The following is a 20,607-nucleotide window of genomic DNA, read 5'->3' on the forward strand; positions in this document are numbered from 1 at the left end:
TCGGCCTTCAGACTGGCTTGAAATACCACCACGCATGATCTAAGCCCAGCAGGACCAAGGATGAGGAGCTCCCTTGGCTTTTGGAGGCCGTAGCAACGTGCTGAGAGGGAAAGAGGCTGCAAGCAGGCTGCTGCACCCTTGTCCCCATGGGGAAAGGAGGAAGACGCCACGTAATACTGGTATCCTTGACAGAAATGCTCGGCTACATGTAGGATTCAGGGAAATGACCCTCAGTCCCAGTGGGAGAGACTCTGAGCTGGGAGATCCCAACCTTTCCTAGGTAGCATGAGGAGAAACAACATAAGGTCACATTAATCTGGTCCCCAGATAACATGGATGGGCATGACAGAGGCCCCTGGGCTCTAACAAGGGCTCACCAGCCTGGATCAAGGGCTAGCGGGGACACCGGGACCTGGCACTGCTGCTGCTCAGCAGACCTCTGCTGTCCCCAGGAGCTGGTTACCCCCATCCGAGGGCTGGTGAGCCCCTGTGGAGATGCAGTGGGAGGCAATGCAGACCCCCTGGCTCGACGCTATGAGAAATGAGAATGTATGTCCAGAGATAATCACGGCCCAGCTCACCTCAGCTGGTGGGTGCAAGGGAGGTAAGTCAGGGGGTGGTTTCCTGAGAGCTAAACCAGGACTGTGGTAGGACTGGATACCCCACAGCTTCTCTGCTTGTCCCTCTGGGACATCTAAAGAGGGTGGCAAGAGGAGACGATCACCACGCCAGGGATTTTGGTTCAGCAGAGCATCCCACATGTCAGGAGTAACTCCAGGAGAGCGCTCCTGACCCCCGTCGCAGTAACCCTATCCAGACCCCACACACGCTCACACATCCAAATCACCCTCACTTCAGAGGTCCTTCTGCCACTCAGCACGATAACTGCCTAACCACGGAGCACGCGGACCACATCGTCCCATGGACGCGACATCTCCCTGTCTCAGACCAACCCACAGACACTGTCCCCATGCTGGTGGTAACAAAACACGTACCAAGGATCCACCATCCGCAGTCTCACACATTGCAACGTCTCAGCCAGCCCCGCGCTGCTCCCTGCCAACCCTGGTCAAAATTTGGGGGTTATTTGGGTGTGTCCACAGCTATAAAAACTACAGGAGATACAACAACAACAACGACGGTGACAACAGCAGCACCTTTTTGTGCTATGAACATCGATGGTTAATTGTGCTCGTTGGAATAAGGCCATGACTCCTCCCGGCTAAAGGACAACAGACAGGGAGGGAAGAGCGCTGGGTTACAGGAGGAAGCGTGGTTGGCTTTCCACCCGACACCAGGTCCTTTTTCCAAACATCAGCTGCTTAGAAAAGAGAGATTCTTTGCTTCAGATCTGAGCTGTGCGAGAACAACTCTCAGAAAGATATTGCAGCGTCTCTTGTTCCTCCTCCCTTCCTCGAAGGCAAGCCTGGGGGATCCTGCCTTTCAGATGAGGGTTGTCGGAGGAGTCCTGCCCCTCCCGCAGTCCCTTCTTCCCGATGTCACCTTAGAAATGGCTGCTTTTGGTTACGATTTTGAGAGGGGTTTCTTCTTCATCTTCCTTATTATTAATTTTCCTGTTGCCTGGACAGCCAGGATCCACTCCCCAGTGACCTCCTCTCCCGGTGGGGGTGGTCGGCAGGCAACCATCACAGTTCAGATTCAGGGGTGCTGGCCAGTAGGTACCCACTCCCGTATCGTCCGTTGGGGGCACTGCTCATTTCCATGGGGGAGTTGCTCCCGGGACCCAGGTAGGAACGGTGCGTGGGCATGGGGGACGGGGTCTCGCTGGGGACTTTGCTCAGGATGAAGCGGGTCTCATCATTGTCTTCCAAATTGGAGATGTCCTTCATCATCCGGCCCTTCTTGTAGGTGACAGAAAGGGCGTTGGAGCCGTCCGACACAAGGTGGAACTGCCGGAGGATGAAGACCAGAGGCAGAGGGAGGGATGCCAGGATGATCAGAGAGATGAGGATAGCCATGGCCCAGGTTGGGTAGAAAAGGAACTTTTCTGCAGCCTGGAAGAGACAGATATTAGTGTCAAGGGGCTGTTACAGCAAAGGTGATGCACACCAGGTACAACGTCTCCTAAGTGCTAGGCAATTCCTGCTGCCTCCTGCCAGACTTCATCCTCAGGGCACCACATGAAGCTATCAGAAGGTGGGTTCAAATCAAGGAAAAGGACATGGTCCTGCACACAGCGCGTAGCTGTGGAAGCAAACCAAAATCCAAGCTCAAACTTCAGCCCATGGTCAGAGCTGGAGACTTCTGGGCAGTGTGGACAAACCTGACTGCTTGCAGAGGACGAGCAGCCACAAGCAGGACATCTCCCAGCAGCAGAGGGGAGGAGAAATGAGCAGAGCTGTGAAGAGCAGGGTGGTCTGCAAGCTCTCAGCTGCCCCCTGCTCAGCCTGGACCTGGGGTGGAGGTGGCTGCAGGGAAGGGAGCTGTGCTCACCTCCTCTCTGATCCATGCACTGTAGCCCGGGGGGCTCACTCCCAGCTGGATGATGCTGGCGGTCATGAGCACGGCCATGCAGATGGGAGAGACGTACTTCCAGGTGTAGTAGTAGAACTGATAGGGCCGGAAACCCAGCATTTCCGTCAGCTCCTGCATGAACCTGCCAAGAAGAAGAGATGGAACCATGCCGTTCCCCACCTTCAAGTGACAAACTGCCTCCCAGGAGCCCCCGTTGTAAATTATGCTCAAGGTAGAGCCTGAAGAAGAACCCAGCTGATCCAGGCAAGCATCTCAGTGTCCTTCAAGCCTGTAGGAATGGTTGGGAACCTCCTAAGGAAAAGGCCGTTTGAGCATTAGCCAAAGCCTCCTTTGCTCTGGCCAACTTATGAACAAGGACAGGCTCTGGAGGGAACAAGGTCCCCTTCCAGAAGGGCCTGGAAACCTCAGACAAAAGGATAATCACAAGTGACAGAGCACCACAACCAACAGTAGATACCGACTAGAAGGACCTGCTCCTGGGGCTGGGTTACACCTAGGGCAGGGCAAGAGGATCAAGGTGAACTGAGTTCCTGCCTCTATGAGGTAGCTGCCTCTGGGGCATTTGCTCCATCAGAGCTGGCCTCCTGGGGAAAAAGTCATATGGAAAAGAGCTGGAAGGAGGGGTTTTTTTAAGCCAGCAGTTACAGCACAGTTATTCTTTTTGTTGTACAAACACCTTACTTCTTGGTGCCGTAAATCCAGGCCACAGCGATGTTCTCCAGGATGACCACGACCGTGAGCGGCAGCGTGGCTGAATAATCGTCAAACATAGTGACAAAGTAATTCCCAGAGCGCTGCACAAAGATCAGTCCCACCACGAAGGCAAAAATGCAGCAACCAACTGTGGGGAGCAAACGGGCATGGTCAGCAGAGCACCCCAAGGGGAACCGAGGCCTCCACCAGAAGGTCCATTCCCTGCATTAGCAGGGCCCAGTACACATCCACTGTGTCCACACTCTTCTGGAGCCACTCCCCAGGGCAATGGGGACCCTCCACCCCTTCCCCAGGAGGTTGCAGGAGAAAAGACCTCACCTGTGAACACTTCCTTCCGCACCTTGAAGGTGTCGATGATGGGCGTAGTGATGCCTGACATGGTCCCGATCATGCTCCCCAACCCCAGGTTTATCAGCATCAGGAAGAACATGACGGACCAAAACGGTGAGGCTGGGAAGTGGGTCATGGCTTCTGTGAAGGCAATGAAGGCCAGGCCAGTTCCTTGCACCGACTGTTCAGGGGGAGAGAGGACCAAAAGATGAGAAGAAACGTGTCAGGGACACAGCCTGCAAGAGCCCCTGCATGCCTCAGGTCTCTCTCATTGAACCACTCTTCAAGAAAAGAAAAATCCAGTCTGGTACCCCAGCCTGGAATCGGTGATGACCCTGCTAGACTCGCTACGGGCAAACCTTTCCCCCATCCCAGGAAGGACCACTGTGTGCTGGGGAAGACCACAGGGACAGGGAATTCCCATCCCTGGAGGGTCTCTCAAAACAGTTTTTCCAGATCCACGTGCCAGGGTGACACAAGTCAAGCAGCTCCTACCAGGGAGAGGCAATGGGGTAGGTGACCTCCTGGTCCTACTAGGAGTGCCACCAGGTACCTTGTTGAGTTCGTCCTCCAACAGGCAGGGGTCCAAGCCCAGTTCTTTGAAGTGCCCCTCTTTCACTGTCATGATCACCCTGTACATCTCATTGTAGTCTTTGGCTGTGAGGTGGGAGAAGTTCACGTGGGGTGGGATGAGGTCATGGCTCAGCACGTTGGTGTTCAGGTAGCCCAAGATCTTCTCAGCATTCCTAAGGGAGAGCAGAGCCTGGTCACCCAGAGATGTCCCCTTCCTCCCAGGGTGGAGGACAGGGCCTGACCATTCAAGCCCTTTGCCCCAGGCAGGATGAACCTCCCTGGGTCATGTTACCCAGGTCTCAGCCAGAGGACATCTTTGCAATTTCCCAGGGTGTAAGTAAACATTGCATTAGGCCACATGACAGAAGATGCAGATGGGGGCCCACCAGGGAATGGGCTCTCCGCGCTTCCTTCTCAGGTTTATCTCCTCCTCTGGGACTCCACACTGCATGGCCCAGATTTTTATGGATGCAGCTCACTGTCTAAAGATAACAAAAGATATCCAGGTGCACAACTTCACCTTCCTCCAGCTGTTTCTAGGCTACAGCATAGCAGCTCCCTTAACCTTGCAGACAACTGGACCCTACGATGAGTGGAAACTGGGGGAAACCCAGGTGATGTGACTAGACATGTTGGATTTACCCTCAATTTGCAGACTAAGAGCCCATCTTAGGGCCAGATTTTAGGTTGGAGGAGCTGAACACCCAACTCCCTCAGCTACAGTGGGACATGTTTGGAAATCCACATCTTGACTATCAGGAACCCGGGTCCACCAAAACACAGTATCACCCAGCTCCAGAGCACTTACTCGACCGCCCTCAGACCCACCACAACCAGCAGTAGCAAAGACCTGCCCACCCCAAACAGAGAAAAAGCAAATCTTACTCCACCACACATTTCTCATTCATGATGTTGGCCTTGAAGCCCAGCACAGCAAATACAACCAGGGTGGCCAGGACGGACGTGAAGAAGTTGATGAAGGAGACGAGTGTGGCATCAAAGTGGCAGTTGTTGTCCTGCTTGTTGTAGCTGGAGAAGGCGATGACTCCTCCAAAGCCCAAGCCCAAGGCGAAGAAAACCTGTGTAGCTGCCTCCCGCCACACCTGAGGGTCCAGCATCTTGTCCAGCTTGGAGGGGAGACAGAAGAAGAAGTTAGGTGATTTGGTGGCCCCACAACTCATCCCAGTGGAGCCAGAGCTAAATTAAAAGGCTGCTGTGCCTACAACCTGGGCTGGATTTGGAGCAGCCATGGACATGCTTTGATCTACCACAATCAGGTCTTGCATTACCCAGCACTCATAGGTCCTTTTTCTCTTTCCCACAGAGGGGAAAACTGAGGCATGGAGAAGGGCAGGCGAAGATTTGACCTGACTGTGTCTCTGAGTGCTCCATCTGCCCCAGACCCCAAGCTGGGTGCCCGATCTCCCACTGCAAAGTCCTACATCTTCCCAGTGGGGCTACCCAGCTGCCCTGGGGAGCTGGCATCCCCGTCCCCCCACCCAAGGGAGCCACGCGCCACCCAGCGATGGGTCTCCATCCTCCCCCAGCCACCTCTTGCCTCTGGAGCGCCTGGAGCACTTGAAAATCAAACGTCTCGGCTGGCGGGTTTGTTTAACCTCCCGTCCCCCCCAACCACATCCTGCCTCTCCTGCCAGCCAGAGCCGCAGGCTGGAGGTCTCCGAGCATCATTCATCAAGAGATCATAATTAACATCTTCTAACAGCCTCGCCGGCTGTAATTAGTCACATACCACCAGCAGAGGTTTTGCTGCCAGCCAGCATCTTCCCATGAAGTCTGAAGTCTTATCGCCTTGGGCACCCCCACACCCCGACCCTGGCGTCTGGGCACCTAAAGGTGACGGGAGTGATGCTAAGGCTCAAAGCAGCTCCAGGGTGGTGAGTTTGCGAGGCTCTCGGTTGTCCTGGCCACTCCTGCCAGCCAGAGCCGCAGGCTGGAGGTCTCCGAGCATCATTCATCAAGAGATCATAATTAACATCTTCTAACAGCCTCGCCGGCTGAGCTGATTCATTTACATCTCTGCTTAATTAATTAGTCAATGGATGCATACCACCAGCAGAGGTTTTGCTGCCAGCCAGCATCTTCCCATGAAGTCTTTAAATATATCGCCTTGGGCACCCCCACACCCCGACCCTGGCGTCTGGGCACCTAAAGGTGACGGGAGTGATGCTAAGGCTCAAAGCAGCTCCAGGGTGGTGAGTTTGCGAGGCTCTCGGTTGTCCTGGCCATACCCCGTATTTAGGGTGCTGCTGGCACATCCTGATGATATATCAGGATCTCCGAGGTAGTTTGGGGTTGGTACTCTGGTTTTTGGGGTGGGGAGCATAAGGGAAAATGGGGTGTGACCAGCCGGGAGGAGAACCTGCTTGGAGTCTGCTGGGCTTGGAGACTCTTACCTTGGGCGTGAACATGTGCATGATCCCATCCACCGCCCCACGCAGCAGAAGTCCCCGCACCAAAAAGCAAACCAGCACCACGTAGGGGAAGAGCGAGCTGAAGTACATCACCTAGGGCAAGAGGAATGCAACACGGGCACAATCTCGTTTCCTGCCCGCTGAGCTCAGCCACCTCCCCATCCAACCCAGGGACAGCTCAACAGGGGTGAGAAGGGAGGGTTACCCTCCCCAAAATGAGGTCTGCTCCTCAGGCAGGGCAGGATGCTGCAAGTGCTGAAGCTCAGGTGGATTTGCAAAGTGCTTCGACACACTTAAGAGAGAAAATCTGTTGGGGCTGCTGAACGCAAAGATGCCAGTGTTGGCTCAGAAGATCCCTGAAACAGAAATTGCTGGTGCCTGGGGGAGCCCGAGGGAAGGACAGCTCTGCACCCCCACCCCAGCCCCTTCCTCCAGCATCTGCCAAGGGCTGCAGGCAGCCCCAGCTGGTTCCCGGCACAGGGCATGTTTCCAGTGCCCTGATCAGCAGACATGGATGGGGCTTCATCCCGGGCAGAGGAGACCTGCTGCCGTGGCCCTGCTCCTGCAGCTCACTCCCACCCCCCTGCTCTTGGGGCCACGGGGCAGAAGTCTCATCGCCCTCTGCTACCTGCTAACACACGAGAGGTTTTGCAAGAGCACGTATGGAGACAGGGAAGTTCAACTGTCCCAGGAGACCATACCCTTCTGCATCTGACCCCACTGCTTACACAGCCTTGCTTGAAATGTCAACGGCCTCTGCAAGCTAACGGCATCCCTCTCCCAAAGCTTTCTGTTCCTCCCTGCCCTGCTTCTCCTGCGCAGAGTCCCAGTGCTCCCCCTGCGAACGCGGGCTCAGCTGTCGCCCCTACATCCTACGAGCATGCATCAAGATGGTGTGCCTCAGGGGATCGGACAGTTGACGGCCCCCGAATGCAGGGGCTGGGCAGGCGATTTGGCTAGCCTGACAGGGCTGAGCCCTGGGTCATGGCTGCGGGTGTCAGTAGGACTAAACCTCTTCCCTACACCCTCTTTTGATCTTATTCTGCATCGCCCCAGAGACGGCCCCAACTCTGAGTGGGTGGGAGCATCCCAGGGGACACAGCATCCTCCAGCCACCCCAGATCAGGGCAGGAGAGCATGGTCCAGGCAGGAGGTTTCTGCTTCGAGGACAGACCCCAGGCAGGCTCAGGTGGCCACCGATACCCACCTTCCCCGAGGACTGGATGCCTTTGATCATGGCTAAGCCAACAAGGCTCCAGGCCACCAGCAGACACAGGGTCATCTTCCAGTTGAGCCCTCCACTCTCCGAGATGGAGTTGGAGATGTCCAGGGCCTCCCGGTACCAGAAGTAGGTGGTGGCCGAGCTCCTCTCGCATTCGGTCTCCACAACTGCAACCGAGCAGAGGCAGGGGAGCGTGAGGGGGCTGGGGGAGAGTCACCCACCATCTCTTAGGGGATGAATGTCAATTAATGTCAAAGACCTGCCGGAGCCGGCCAGGGAAGGCAGGCACCCCTGGAAACTAAGGGACAGGAATTAATGGGGCTCATTTTTAGCAGGAAAAAGAAGAGACGGGACATAAAGCCATTGTCAGGTGAAAATAAGATGTTAAATACAGGGAGAGACATTTGCATTTGCTATAAAACCTCCCAGAGTGTCCCAAGGAGATACTCAGATGCTATTAAACACCATTAACTCCATCAGCATCTCAGTCCGGCACTGATGGAGCAGCCAGGTGAGTCCTGCCTGGCTCTCGCTGCCTCCCTCCATGGTCCTGGGTCAGATCCTGGCCCTGAGCACTGCGGCAGCCTGGAGACCCGAGCTCTGGATCCCCAAACTGGCATCAAATCCCACCAGTGGGACAGACCCCGAGGGGAGAACATGGGAGAGACTCGTCCAACCGAAGGGAAACATCTCCATGTGATCAAGGCAGCTGGACCGGAGAGGACCCAGTGCCCCAGAAGACACCTCAACCTCCGGTGTCCCTACCTGTGATAGCTACAGATGTTGGGGGTCCCCAGTGTCCCACAGCCCCCCTTCCCTGGGCACTGCTCCCTCCCAGCCGAGCCTCCCCCCGCGCCAGCGGCCGTCCCTTACTGGCCACCGAGCCGTTTTTCACGATGGGGCACTCGCTCCAGGGAAGAGGGTACTGGAAGGACTTAAAGAAGTAAAAGATGCTCCAGCCGATGATGACGTTGTAATAGAGACCGACAAAAAAACAGACCTGGGGGGAGGAAGGAGGACATTAAATCGCGGGGCAGTGACACTGTCCCCAACACACCTCCCACCGGGCAGGGACCCGGGGGGGAGCAGGGCTGTTGGGATCAGGGGAGGGGCCCATTCCCACCCAGCCCTAAACACACGGGTGGAGCTGGAAAAACTCCCCTTGACCTCTCAAACCTCTGCACAGGGCCCCTCGAGGTTTGCTTCCAGGCCACCCCCCCCCCCCCCTCCCCCCCTCCCCAACCAGCCTATAGCCATCCATCCCAGCACTCAAAGCCATCCCACGCACCCCGAGGCAGAGGCCCAAGGGGACCCATGGGTGCACTCACGAGGCAGCTGGCGTAGCCGATGCCCCCCAGGCGAGGACAGATGTAATTCCAGACGCCGATGCTGCCCCGGCGGATCCGCTGCCCCACCGCCAGCTCCAGGAAGAAGAGGGGGAGCCCGATGATGATGAGCAGGACCAGGTACGGGACCAGGTAGGCACCTGGCAGAGGAGAGAAAGCTCATCATGGACCCGTCTCTGCCTGCTCTCATGAAGCCAAGGATGGACGGACAGGGATGGACAGGCAGGGCAGAGCTGGGACAGGCTCTGCCTGGTCCATCGGTTCATTCGCAATGGATCTGGGAACGCAGATCAGTGCTTGGGCAGCAGAGAAGACAGCCGTGGAGAAGAGCAAACAGACAAGCACGGAAGGGAAGGGTGCAACATCCCCTGCCAGTGTGGGTACATGTGGGGTAGACCCCAACACACCTAAAGACACACCACATCCAAACAGGCACATCGCCCCACACGCAAGGAGACGCCTCTGCGAGCCAACCCATGGGGACACGCACACGTTCCCGGCCATCTCAGACACACGGGCAGGCAGGAGCCCTCCTTCTCACCCAGGTCCTGCCTGCACATGCGTGTCCGAGCACAGACGAGCCCCCTGCACCGACACGAACCCCCAAGGGACACCCCGCGTTCCCGGCAGCAGCATTCACCACACCGCGTGCCGCCCAGTACGGAGCGAGGTCCTCTGGTAGGGGTAGAAACAGCTCAAATTAGAAACTCGGTTAATCTCTGCCTAATTGAGGAGGCCGGAGAGAAATTAGCAGTTCCTGAAGCATAACCAAATGACCGTAAAGGATGCGATGACTCATGCTGCAGCGCCCAACTGATAAATTACTCCAACCTCCTGCTAGGGGCTGAGGAACGGGCTCGGGAGCACGTGGCTCGCTCCTGCGGGGCGGCAGGCGATCCAAAGGCATACGCCGGAGCCCGGTTGCTTTGGGCAAATTCCCAGCTGGGTTTACGCCTGGGTGACAGCCACCACCCCCCGGCCCCAGGCAGGACCCGTGGCAGCTGATGCTGCTCCGAGCAGCGGCGCTGCAAAGTGGTTCAGCCCGCAATAGTGTCACGAGCCGCGCGCCCTGGCAGCGGGTTGGGGATTGATGGGTTAGAAACGCAGGTGGGGAGATAAATTAAGATGCAGCGGCCCAGGGCGATTAGGAGGACGAAAGGAGAGGCAGAGACCAGGGCAGAGCTGGAGCCCGGTGTAATTCGGGACGGACCACGAGCATCCACATCTCAACCTGCGGACAGACAGAGATGAGACGGATGGACAGATTCAGATGCGAATTTGTCCAATATTGGAGATTTCCTTCCTGTGATCTCTGGAAAGATGGGCACCGGCTTATGCCCGTGCATCGCCGTGCTCGGCAGCACCGGCGTGGAAGCGCGGCGGGCAGCACTGCCAGCCCGGGCTGGCTCCCGGCACACCGAGACCTGGAAATTTGGCTCCAGCACACAGCGGTTCTCCCCCGCAGACACCCGCTTGGGGAGCAGGAGAGAAAGCAGCAGCCGCCACCACATCCCAGGGCTGCTCAGCACACCCAGAAGTGGTCTGTCCATCACTGCCCAGCTCCCACGTCCGTCTGTCTGGCACCAGCCTCACAGCCTGGTGGGAACCCCAGCCGGGGGCCAAGAGGTTAAACGTGGTGGGAAGAAAAGGCAGAAAATCAGTGTCTGCCCCATGGGACAGGGGAGATGATGCCACTTGGCCAAAAGAAAGAGTGCAGGAAAGCTCAGCAATCTGCTGCTCAAGCCAGTTCCCAGCTCCGTGCCTCAGTTTCCCCACCTGTAAAATAGGGGCAATGGTTGGGGCAGCTTGTAAAGCCTTTTTTGAGACCTGCTGCAGGAAGGCGTTATACAACAGCAAGGAGCTCCTAAAACCAGCTGCTTGTCCCGGTCCATGCCTGGCTCAGTGCCCCTGCGTCCCACCGCAGGATGGGGCTGAGCCGCCGGGTTCGAAGCCAGCACGCCCGTCTCCTCCGCTGCAGTGGGTCTCAGGGCTGTTGTAGGTTCAATTCCCCGTTCCCCACTTCACATCCCATCTGGGCTTTTGTCTAAAACCACTTCCTTAATGCTCCCCGCATACAGACAGCAAATTCAGCCCTGGATTTGCTAGGGAATACACCAGGATGGATCCCAGCCCGGGAACACAAGCTGCTCCTCCTGTTACCCAGCACCTGAGACAGCTGAGGCTAAAGCCCCACAAACATGCAGGACAGCAGAGACCTCAGCATAAGCTGAGAAATTTTCATTCATTGCGCTAATTACCGTTAGTTATTGATTGCCGTGCCAGTGGGGAAACTGAGGCACAGCTGGGTTAAGTGTTTACAGAGCAGCAGGACTCTGGATCTCCAACTTCTGGGTCTGAGCTTGTTCCCAATCTCATTTAATCGGCAAAACCTCCTTGGAAGTCAGAGGCCAGATGCGGGGAGCTGTGTAATGAAGCCAGCAGGGCCGTATCAACCCATCCCAACCCTGAATTTACCTCGGGCTCTGCCTCCGACCTCCTTCGAGCCATGCGTACAACGCTCCCCGCTGCAGCCGATGCACACGCGCACCGGCACGTGCGATGCAGCTAACGCAGGCGTTCAAGCCCCGCAACGCCTGCGGATGCTCGCTGCAACCCAAGACCACGCTGAGACACCCCCCCCGCCATCAGCTTTGCAACGCGGCGAACACACCACGCGAAGCCATGCGGCACCGAAACCGAGCCTCACCTGGACCCAAACTAGGGTGCAGGGAGCTAAACGTGCCGGTGGCTGGGGAGGTGCTGGGATGCAGGAGCCGGCCGCAGCGTGCTCCATCCCAGCTGGGAAGGGGAGGCGATGGGGGTGAGAGCAGCCCCGGGGTGGGAAGTGCTGACTGCACGGGTCTTCGTTTGGGAGAATGACTCATAGTGAAGGTGACACCAGAGATGTTTTAATTATTGAGAGTGCTGCAGGCTTGCCAGCTCCGGGGCTGGGGGCACGCCGAATGATGCAGCGCCGGGAACGAGGCGAGTGCAAGGGGGAGAGGGGAAAGCTGGGCTGATCCTGGCTTCATTCAATGCCGCTCGGCAGGGGCTGCTTCCCATCGCTGCAGAGGTCAGCGCTGCGGGGGAGAGGACTCAAGGGCTGGGTTTGGATTAATGATGAGCAACTCGCCCTCTCATCAGCGTCATGAAGGTTGTGGGGTCTCAGCACAGCTGGAAGAGACCTGGCCCTCCGGCCTGCTCCTGGAAGCCCAAGGAGGAGGCATGGGTTGGGATGGGAAGACAGGCTGTTCAGAGGAGGATTTGGGAAGGGGTTGGAGCCTACACAACGTGGCTTCAGGACCTAGGGAAGTGGAAGGACTCTCCTCTTCCCCCCCCCCTAGTTTCCAAATTGCCCCAACAGGAATTGGGGGCTGCAGCGAGAAATCCTGGCTCCCGGCCTGGGATTCGCCTTGACTTTGGAGCAGGCAGGCGGACACCCTTTAGGAAAAGGCTGTCCTGGAGGTTCCTGCATCTCTGCACTGATGCACGCACAGTGGCGAGCAGCTCCTGGCTGCCCCTTTCCTCCTTCAGAGCCCAAATAAACCCCGTCCTGCCCCGGGATCCACACGGCGACGTGCAGCGAGGCAGGATTGGGCCATACCCCCTTCTCCAAGGGCTGAGCCCATCCCTGCCCCATCTCTCACCTCCTCCATTCTTCTGGCAGAGGTAGGGGAAGCGCCAGACATTGCCCAGCCCCACGGAGTAGCCGATCTGCGCCAGGATGTACTGCAGCTTGCTGTTCCACGCCGGCCGGTTCTCCGCGTCCAGCTCCTCCTCTCCATCCTTCTGCTTGTCCCAGGTCTCCCCCGTCACATTGAGGACGCTTCGTTTGTAGTCCACGGGCTCTTCGTGGGCCAGCAAGTCGGCCACCGACTCGGTGACATGCTCACTGCTGTGCTCCCGCTGCGTCACCTTGCTGTTCTTCGGCATCGGGACGGCTCCGCGCAGCCCCGGGGGGCGGGATGGGGTGAGGAGAGAAGATGAGTGTCCCACAGGGAACGGCACCCGTGTGAGCTACAGCTCGGGCCTCACCTCCTCTTCATCAGCAAGACCTGGGTGGGGAAGGGGTGAACAGAGGATGAGTTGGTTTTGCCTTACCCCAAGGGTGTCCTGGTGCTGGTGGGAGCGGCAGCACCAGGGGGAGAAGGGTCTCCATCACCCCATGCCTTGGGGACCTCCCTCTGGGCTGGGGGATGCTAAGGGCCCCCTTCTCCACGAATGATGGACCAGGAGCAACCCCCTGGTTCAGCATTCACGGAGAAGAGCCTCCCGCAACCCACAGGAGGGAATTTCCCCGGGCTGCAGGGGACGGTGACAAGCGATGGAGCCGGTCACATCGCCGTGACGCCTCTTTTCTCCTCCAACAACCCCGTTCCCGGGCCAGCAGCACTGGCAAGGGCTGACACCACATCCAGCACCAGCCAGGGCTCTGCCCTCCCTGCCCCACTCCCTCCCCTCCTGGCCCCTCGGCAGAGCCCGGGCTCAGCCCCACGACAGCTCAAAAGCACTGGGGGGACAGTGACAAATTCCCGAGCTCTCTCTCCATCCCTGGACATTATCAGGAGTGACTTAAAAGCCTGGGAGCCTGCAGTTAAATCTTCCCAGGCAGCTTTACAACAGATAACGGCTGCAACACAGCGACAGCCAAGGCAAAGCCATCAATCGTCCCGGCCCCTCCACCTTCCCAGCCTTCATCGTGGGCCAGCCTTGGCCAGGGAGCGCTGTACCAGTCCCACAGCACCCGTGCGGTTACACCAGTTACACCAGTTTGCCCCCGCCGCCTCATTCCCAAAACCGATGGCACCAGATCCCACGGGTGCAGGGCCGGGATGGGCGCGGGCAGGGTAATTCTTGGACCTGGGGAAGGGAGTGTGGGCGTGGCGATGATACGCGTGGCGGGTCGCGTCGCGTACACGTGGCGGGTCGCGTTTGCAAACAGGGCAGCTGCGTGTTTGCACCAGGGACTCCTCCGGCTGCGGGAGCGATCCTGCACGGAGGCCTTTCAGGGGGTGCCCACAACCCGGCTCAGCCCTGCAGTGTTCACCCCCGCCTTGAAAAGCTTGGGGGCATCAGGGAAATCCACTCTGCTGGGCTGGGGCTCCCCAACCTGGGAAAGCACCATGTCCCTCCTCACCATACTGGGAGAACTGGGGTCAAACTGGCAGCTCCCGCCCAGCTGGGACCGTAGAGTTTCGCCAGCTGGGGAGGAGACACAGAAAACCCACATCTTGGGGGAAAAAATGACTCTCCCAAAGAGCCACGCTTGCTTCTTTTCTCTCCCCTCCATCCCCGCTTCCCAGGGGACACCAGGCCGGTCACCAACCCCTGGAAGAGTGATGGTGCCATGCCCGAGGACCTGTCCCACCCCAGCCTGGCCGCAGCATCATTTCACCCTCACCCTGAGGGCTTTCTCCTTCAGTTCAAGGCTCATACAAGACCCGGGTGGCAGCTTACAGGTGACATTACACAAATAACCCATCAGCGCAGTCCTTGGAGCAGCCAACCCTCGGTGCGGGTGGCTGGTCTCTATCAGGATAGATAGAATCATAGAATCATTGAGGTTGGAAAAGACCTCTAAGATCATCGAGTCCAACCGTCGACCCAACACCACCACCCACTAAACCATGTCCCTGAGCGCCTCATCTACTCGTCTTTTAAATACCTCCAGGGATGGGGACTCAACCACTGCCCTGGGCAGCCTCTTCCAATGATGATACCAATGATGATGATATCATCCAAGATAATACAGGATGGGCGATTCGGGATGGACCTCCCGCTGTCCCCCCTAGGCGAGCAGAAGGAAAACTCTCTCATGTTATCCCAGAGCCATCCCCAGCTCTTCTTTCCTTTTTGACCCAATTCAGCCCCAAGCAAAGCCCGCAATCCCAAACCTTTCCAGAGCAGGGGGTTCAGCCCAGGCACCAAAGCCCATCCCCAACCATCGCGCCTGGGAGGGAAGCAAAGCATCGGCAGCAGGAAACCTCACCCTCCCTCGCCCTCACCTTGGTGTTTTTTCACCCCTGAGGAAAGATCTCCGTTTGCCGGGCCCTGTTCCTATTAGAAAAGCTATTTTCGGCTGTCAGCTGCATCCGTTGCCAGGCAACCGTGTCGGCTCCACATCTTTCCTGGATCCGGCTCCTCCGGAGAAGCCGCTTGAATTATTCTTTCAAGCCTGGCCCAGCAATGTTTAATTTCCTAACGAGGGTTCATTCACGTAAACCGCTCATGGCTCGACCGTGGCAATTATTGGCACGTGGCTGCCTGGGGCTGGAGCATCCTCAGCCAGGATGGGGACAGGCACAGAGGGTAGGGAAGGGCCTCATCCAGCAGCCAGGAAATCACTGGGATTTCCATCGATTTTGGATCAGGCTCTGTATAGATTAGCGCAGACTGGTTGAATCACCCACAAGTTGTTTGCTGCTCCCTGTCCGCTCGGCAGCCGCTTAAGCTCCTTCTGAGCGAGGGTGACTCGGACCTCCAGGAGGACTCAGCCTCGGGGGCTAAAGTCTCTCTTTGTATTAGGGATAAACCCTAGAAGACCTAGGATCTGCTGGCCGAGCCCCCAGAGCTCAGTGCCCCATGGCAAGGGCACCCAAACTGCTCACCTGGGACAGCTCAACCCCTCGGAGCAAAGCCTGGGAGGTGCCCGGCTCCAGGGAAGGCGATGCTGAGCCAGACCAGCGCGATGGGGTCAGGACCAGACCCCACAGCATCTCCCTCTGGATCTCTACTTCTCCCCCTCCTCAGTTTAGGTCCCCCCCCAGCGTCATCCTTAGGAGCTGAGAGGCAGCAGGACACAGCGGTCCTTGAGGAGCAGGTTTCTTCAAGCACCTCCAAAGCCCCAGAGGCTCTCAGCGTCTTGGAGGACACTTGAGACAGCAACGTTCCCAAAGGATTTAGGGATCAAAAGGGGTGCTTGGCTGCTCTCCTGGGGCTGGGGCAAGGGCTCTCTAGGCATTGGGATGAGATGACACCGGAGGATGAGATGAGGGTAAATGGAGCAGAGGTACAAGTCTTCCTCCCCATGGGAGATGCACCCAAATCAAACTAGAGCAGGGGCAAAGCATGACAGAGGTCCAAATCTTGATCCCGGCATGGCTCTGTCCCCATGGCTTGCTTGGGGAGGTCCCGCTGTCTCTCAAATGGCTCAGCCCCAGCCTCGTGATGGTGGTGTTGCCCAGAGGAGATCCAGGCCTGAAGGAGACAGGACCATTCCCGACAGCGATGCTGTGACCATACCCAACCTTTGCCGTCCACGTCCCTGCCGGTACCGTGAGATGAGTCCAGCCAGAACCAGCACAAAGCCACTGACCCACAGGGCACCAGGACCCAATCCAGGGAACAGTGAGGTCAACAGGGCTCTTCCTATTAATTTCCCCAGCATTTTGTATCAGCCCCAAGGTCCGCACCCCTCAAACTGGAAAGCACAGTCCAAATCCATCTGGGAAAGGTATTTCCACTCATTTCTTTGATTGAAAAGGGAATTTAATCAAAAATTCATCTGCCAAACATAATAACCACCCTGCAAGAAAGACGAGGCAGATCAGCTGACAACCAGGAGCTTTCCGGGCTGGAGAGAGACAGAAAACCCTTGTCGCTGACAGATGGAGATTCAGCTTGTTTACTTAGCCCTCATGACCTTAATTTTCTTAAATGTGCATTTTTTTCTTTCTCTTTAGAAGGCAGATTAGGGTCTTTCAGAGCTCACGACTTGTAATAACCTCACTTGCACTGCCAGACCAGGGGTGCCTTTGCACCCATCGCCTTGCCCAGGTAAAACCAGTGTTGATGGCACCCACGCAGGTGCCTGGAGAGGGACCGTGGCTTTTCCCACGGCAGGACCAGGGAAAGGACCAGCTTGTGCTGGGGTCAGTGCCACTGTCTCTAGAGATCACTTGAGAGCAGCCAACAACATCCCGCGGGGCGTTACGAGGGGAGATGTTGGGGAAAGCATTACTGCGTTGTCCCCGGGGATAACTTACCTCCTGCATCTCCCACCGCTCGGTGTCCCTAAGTATCTCCTTGAATGGGATTCCCACTTTCACGGTCCCCGGTGGGTGCCTTCACGTCCAACCCCTTGCAGGACCTCAGCCCCCGTGCAAAGCAACAACCATCCCCCCTGAGCCCTGCTCCCGTATCAGACTCGCTGGCTGAGCCCGGGGCTCCTGCTTGCACCAAGTGACAATCCCCCGTCCATGTCCCCCCTGTCCAGGGGAGGCAGGGGTGGCCTCAACCACCGTAGCCCTTTGCACTGACAGCTCAGGAGCCACCGCTGCAGCGGGTCAAAGGCACATGGCAATAGTTTGCCGTGGTACAAGCTGGATTCACCCCACCCAGGGAAGGGGCAGAGATGGAGAAGCTCCTGCTTTGCTACACCCAGGGGGTTTAATCCCTGCCCGGAGGCTCCCATCGATCACAGCTGGAGATGGAAACACCCACTGGGGAAAAGCCGCTATTTGGGATGAATGAAGACCCCCAGGAGCCGAGGGCACCACGTCCCCCAGCCCAGCCCCGCCAGCAGCATCACAAATGGTTCATCGGAGGAGGGATGCTCCGAGCCGTGCGTCTTGCCTCGGCCCATCCTTGCTTTCTCGGGAAGGCAGCTGGGGCAGCTTTCTCCTCTCCTGTGTCCAAATTTGACACTTATACCCTGTTTGGGTCCATAAAGGGGAAACTGAGGCAGGAAAACACACAGGCTGAGGTTGGGTGAATTCAAAATTAACATTTAAACCATGGGGACTCTCTGCTGGTCCCTCCCTACCCTACCACCTCTCCTCCTTCAGCTGTGACCCCGCTGCGCTCAGCTTCCAGGCAAATCCCCAGCAGCTCCTGAAGGAGAGGGGAAAGATGCTCCTGGCGAAGCATCCAGCTCACCGGGCCCGGGAAGGTCCGGCTCACTCCATCAAGGTCACAGAGCAGGGAAGGGGCCAGAGGCACAGAGGGATTTCAGGAGGTGGAAGGCCACTCTTCGGGTTCGGGCTGGGAGACCTGAGCATCAATTTGCAGCTCCCCACCTTCCCCGAGACGCACGGGGCCAGGGAAACCTTGCACCCAGGGCCAGGCTGTTTGGTGCAGGTGGGGAGACTGAAGCAGGGAGGGGAAGGGACGGATCCAAGGTCACCCAGGAAGCCAGAGAGCCAGGGACGGAGAGGTGGAGGGAAGGAACGAGCATCCCTCCCATCGTCCCTCTGTACGCTGCAAAGCCAAGCAGCAAAGGGAAGGAGCCCCGGATGCACATCTCGGCTTTGAGACCAAATCATGAGAAAACCAGCTCCAGGCCCCTGTCTGCTGCTGCCCGCGGTCAGGAGGGCCTCTGCGATGGGAGAGGGATCGCCCTCGCGGAGCGGGTCCTTCGGGAGGTATCCCACCTTCGGGAGGTATCCCACTCTTACAAGCCGCAAGAAATCAAGGGCAGAACCCTCCCAGCAGCATCCAAACTCCGCTTCAAAGCCCCGAGAAGAGATTTTTGCCCCACGCAGAAGCATTGCAGCTCTGATCCCCCCAGCCCTGCTCCGAGGACCTTCCTGCAGCCTCTGTCACGCGAACCTCCCTTCCATGAGCCAAGGACGGTCCAAGATGCCTCCATCTTAAATCTATTCAGTGTTGGGGCTTGCTCCTCCCTGCTCGTCCTCTCTGGCTCCACGGGGAAGGTTTCTGCCATCCGGGCTCATTAGGGCTGCTCCCTCTCTCCCCTTCTTTAAACAACCCCTGTTAATTAGCACCAGGCTCTCACCGCCCTGCGGAGATGACACGCGGTGACTCAGTCCCACCAGCCGAGCCGCATCCCGGTGTGCTCCATCCCTTACACCCACGTGCGGAGAGGCACAAACTTTGGACAGGGTCGGCGCGAGCAGATGGGAGAGCGCAGCGGTACCCGAGGACGCCCGCAAGAAGCTTTACTGGAAACCCAGCTCCCAGCCCCGGCGCGGGGTTGAGAGCAGCTCAGCTCCGTTTCCCCGCCGGAGGTGCTGGAGATGCTCTGCGCCACGTCCTTCCCTTGCAAACACTCAGGCCCGCTTTAGCACCGCGACACAGGAGCAGCTGATGAATCAGAGCTGCCCCTGCTTCTTGTCTTACACCTACCTAAGTAGCTTTCGCCAGCAAAAGCGCCCAGATGTTATAAATAACCCCCAGCTCCTATAAAGGCAAGCAGAGGTGGGGCCACCCCAGCCACCGCCACCTGCTCCACCCCAGAGGTGGGTGCGTTTCCCACCGCCCCCAGCTCGGGTTTTTTACGCCCCGTGGTAGGTTGTGACACTACAGCGACGCTTTTTCTTCAATAGGTGCCAAGAAACCTTCCGAAAGGGCAGTTTTGCTGATGGGTCATGAGACAGACACAACAGCACCGGAGGAGGGGAAGCTTTGGCACTTGGGTTTGTCACGAAGTGTATGAGCCCATTGATTCATCGAATTTGGTCTCCTTTCATCTCTCATTTAGCATCAGGAAAACATACACCAGCTGCAATAGCGTGACACCGTATCAAAGCCAACCGTCGTGATTCCTTCAGGGCTCTGTTTGATTCACCACGTGATCTTTTTCCAGTTAGATCTCAGTGATCCCTCTAAACTCACCCACTCTGGCTGAAGGTTAGTGACTGCACCCAAAACCAGTCCAGGTTTATCCTAAAAGGCAGCAAACGGGCAGTAGCCAAGTCCCTCTGCCAGCTCTGCTTTTCTCTATTGTAATTCATGAAGCTGCTGCTACGTTTGTAAACAAACAAGTCCAAACGCAACCCAGGATGGGGTAAAATCAGAGCCTCTCCTCCCAGGGCAGTGGTTTAGTCTGGATGTGCATAGGTCAGCATCTGATCTAGGGTAAATTTGATCCTCGTGACTCCAGCTCGGCTCTGGTATACGTCCAGATCCCCTGCTCTGTGCAAGCCTAAAGTAGCAGTGGAGTCACTCCAGATTTAAACCAAACCCTTTTATTCCTATTGATTTCAATGGAGACGTCGCCAATCTATCCCAGAGGACAGCTCAGACCCACATTTTCTTTCCCTTCCAAGCAGCTGAGCTGCAGTCAAACCACCATCCAGGTTCCTTGACCTAGTCCCGACACCTCTAGAGAGATATTCGCAAGAAACTCTACGCCCTGCTGAGAATAGCTCAGCTGCCGTGGCATTTCGGGTTTTTTCCTACCAAGACCAGAAATAGTTGCATCAGCTCCTGATGGATCCAAACCTCAGGTGCCTCAGACACAAGGCATCATCCGAGAAGCAGAAGGATTTCACCTGCTGGGTGTTTTACAAAGAGCTGGGACCCGATTTCTCAGCCGGTCTGAGCCCCACGTCCCCAGGGTGATACAAATCTGCACCTGGCCGAGATGCCAGCCTGAAACACGCACCTTTGGGCACATCCAGCGATGCAATAAATGCACAGAGGGGAATAAGGACTCCCCACACCCAATACTGAGAATTGCACAAAACCAGGACCCCAAGCCCTGTTTTTCTGCCTCAAAACAAGCCATCCGCATTCAGGGAGCAGCGGGGGG

The 20,607-nt window shown here is 57.2% G+C and overlaps 1 protein-coding gene across 2 annotated transcripts; it reads right to left on the reverse strand.

The window, feature by feature from the left end:
• Positions 1-1,646: 1,646 nt before the first annotated feature.
• Positions 1,647-13,046, reverse strand: SLC6A17 (solute carrier family 6 member 17). Of its 2 annotated transcripts, none has more exons than XM_009290612.1 (11): positions 12,761-13,046; positions 9,096-9,253; positions 8,641-8,767; positions 7,753-7,934; positions 6,528-6,638; positions 4,999-5,240; positions 4,094-4,286; positions 3,529-3,721; positions 3,178-3,337; positions 2,455-2,617; positions 1,647-2,015 (listed from the first exon to the last, which is right to left on the reverse strand). In XM_009290612.1, the coding sequence occupies exons 1-11, from the start codon at positions 13,044-13,046 to the stop codon at positions 1,647-1,649; spliced, it is 2,184 nt and encodes a 727-aa protein (XP_009288887.1). The 2 variants fall into 2 exon arrangements, with proteins under 2 accessions (XP_009288887.1, XP_009288888.1); XM_009290613.1 differs by having other exon boundaries at positions 3,529-3,711; positions 4,087-4,286.
• Between the last annotated feature and the right edge of the window lie 7,561 nt (positions 13,047-20,607).

The sequence above is a fragment of the Aptenodytes forsteri genome, unplaced genomic scaffold (genome assembly GCF_000699145.1).
Source record: "Aptenodytes forsteri isolate BGI_AS27 unplaced genomic scaffold, ASM69914v1 Scaffold285, whole genome shotgun sequence".
NCBI lineage: Eukaryota > Metazoa > Chordata > Aves > Sphenisciformes > Spheniscidae > Aptenodytes > Aptenodytes forsteri.

Excerpts from the sequence above, each read along its gene's own strand:
- SLC6A17 (XM_009290612.1), bottom strand. The coding sequence starts at position 13,046 with ATGCCGAAGAACAGCAAGGTGACGCAGCGGGAGCACAGCAGTGAGCAT. Across the intron at positions 3,722-4,093 it reads TGGAGGACGAACTCAACAAG|TCGGTGCAAGGAACTGGCCT; the intron begins GTACCTGGTGGC and ends CCCCCTGAACAG. Across the intron at positions 3,338-3,528 it reads GCGGAAGGAAGTGTTCACAG|TTGGTTGCTGCATTTTTGCC; the intron begins GTGAGGTCTTTT and ends TGCTCCCCACAG.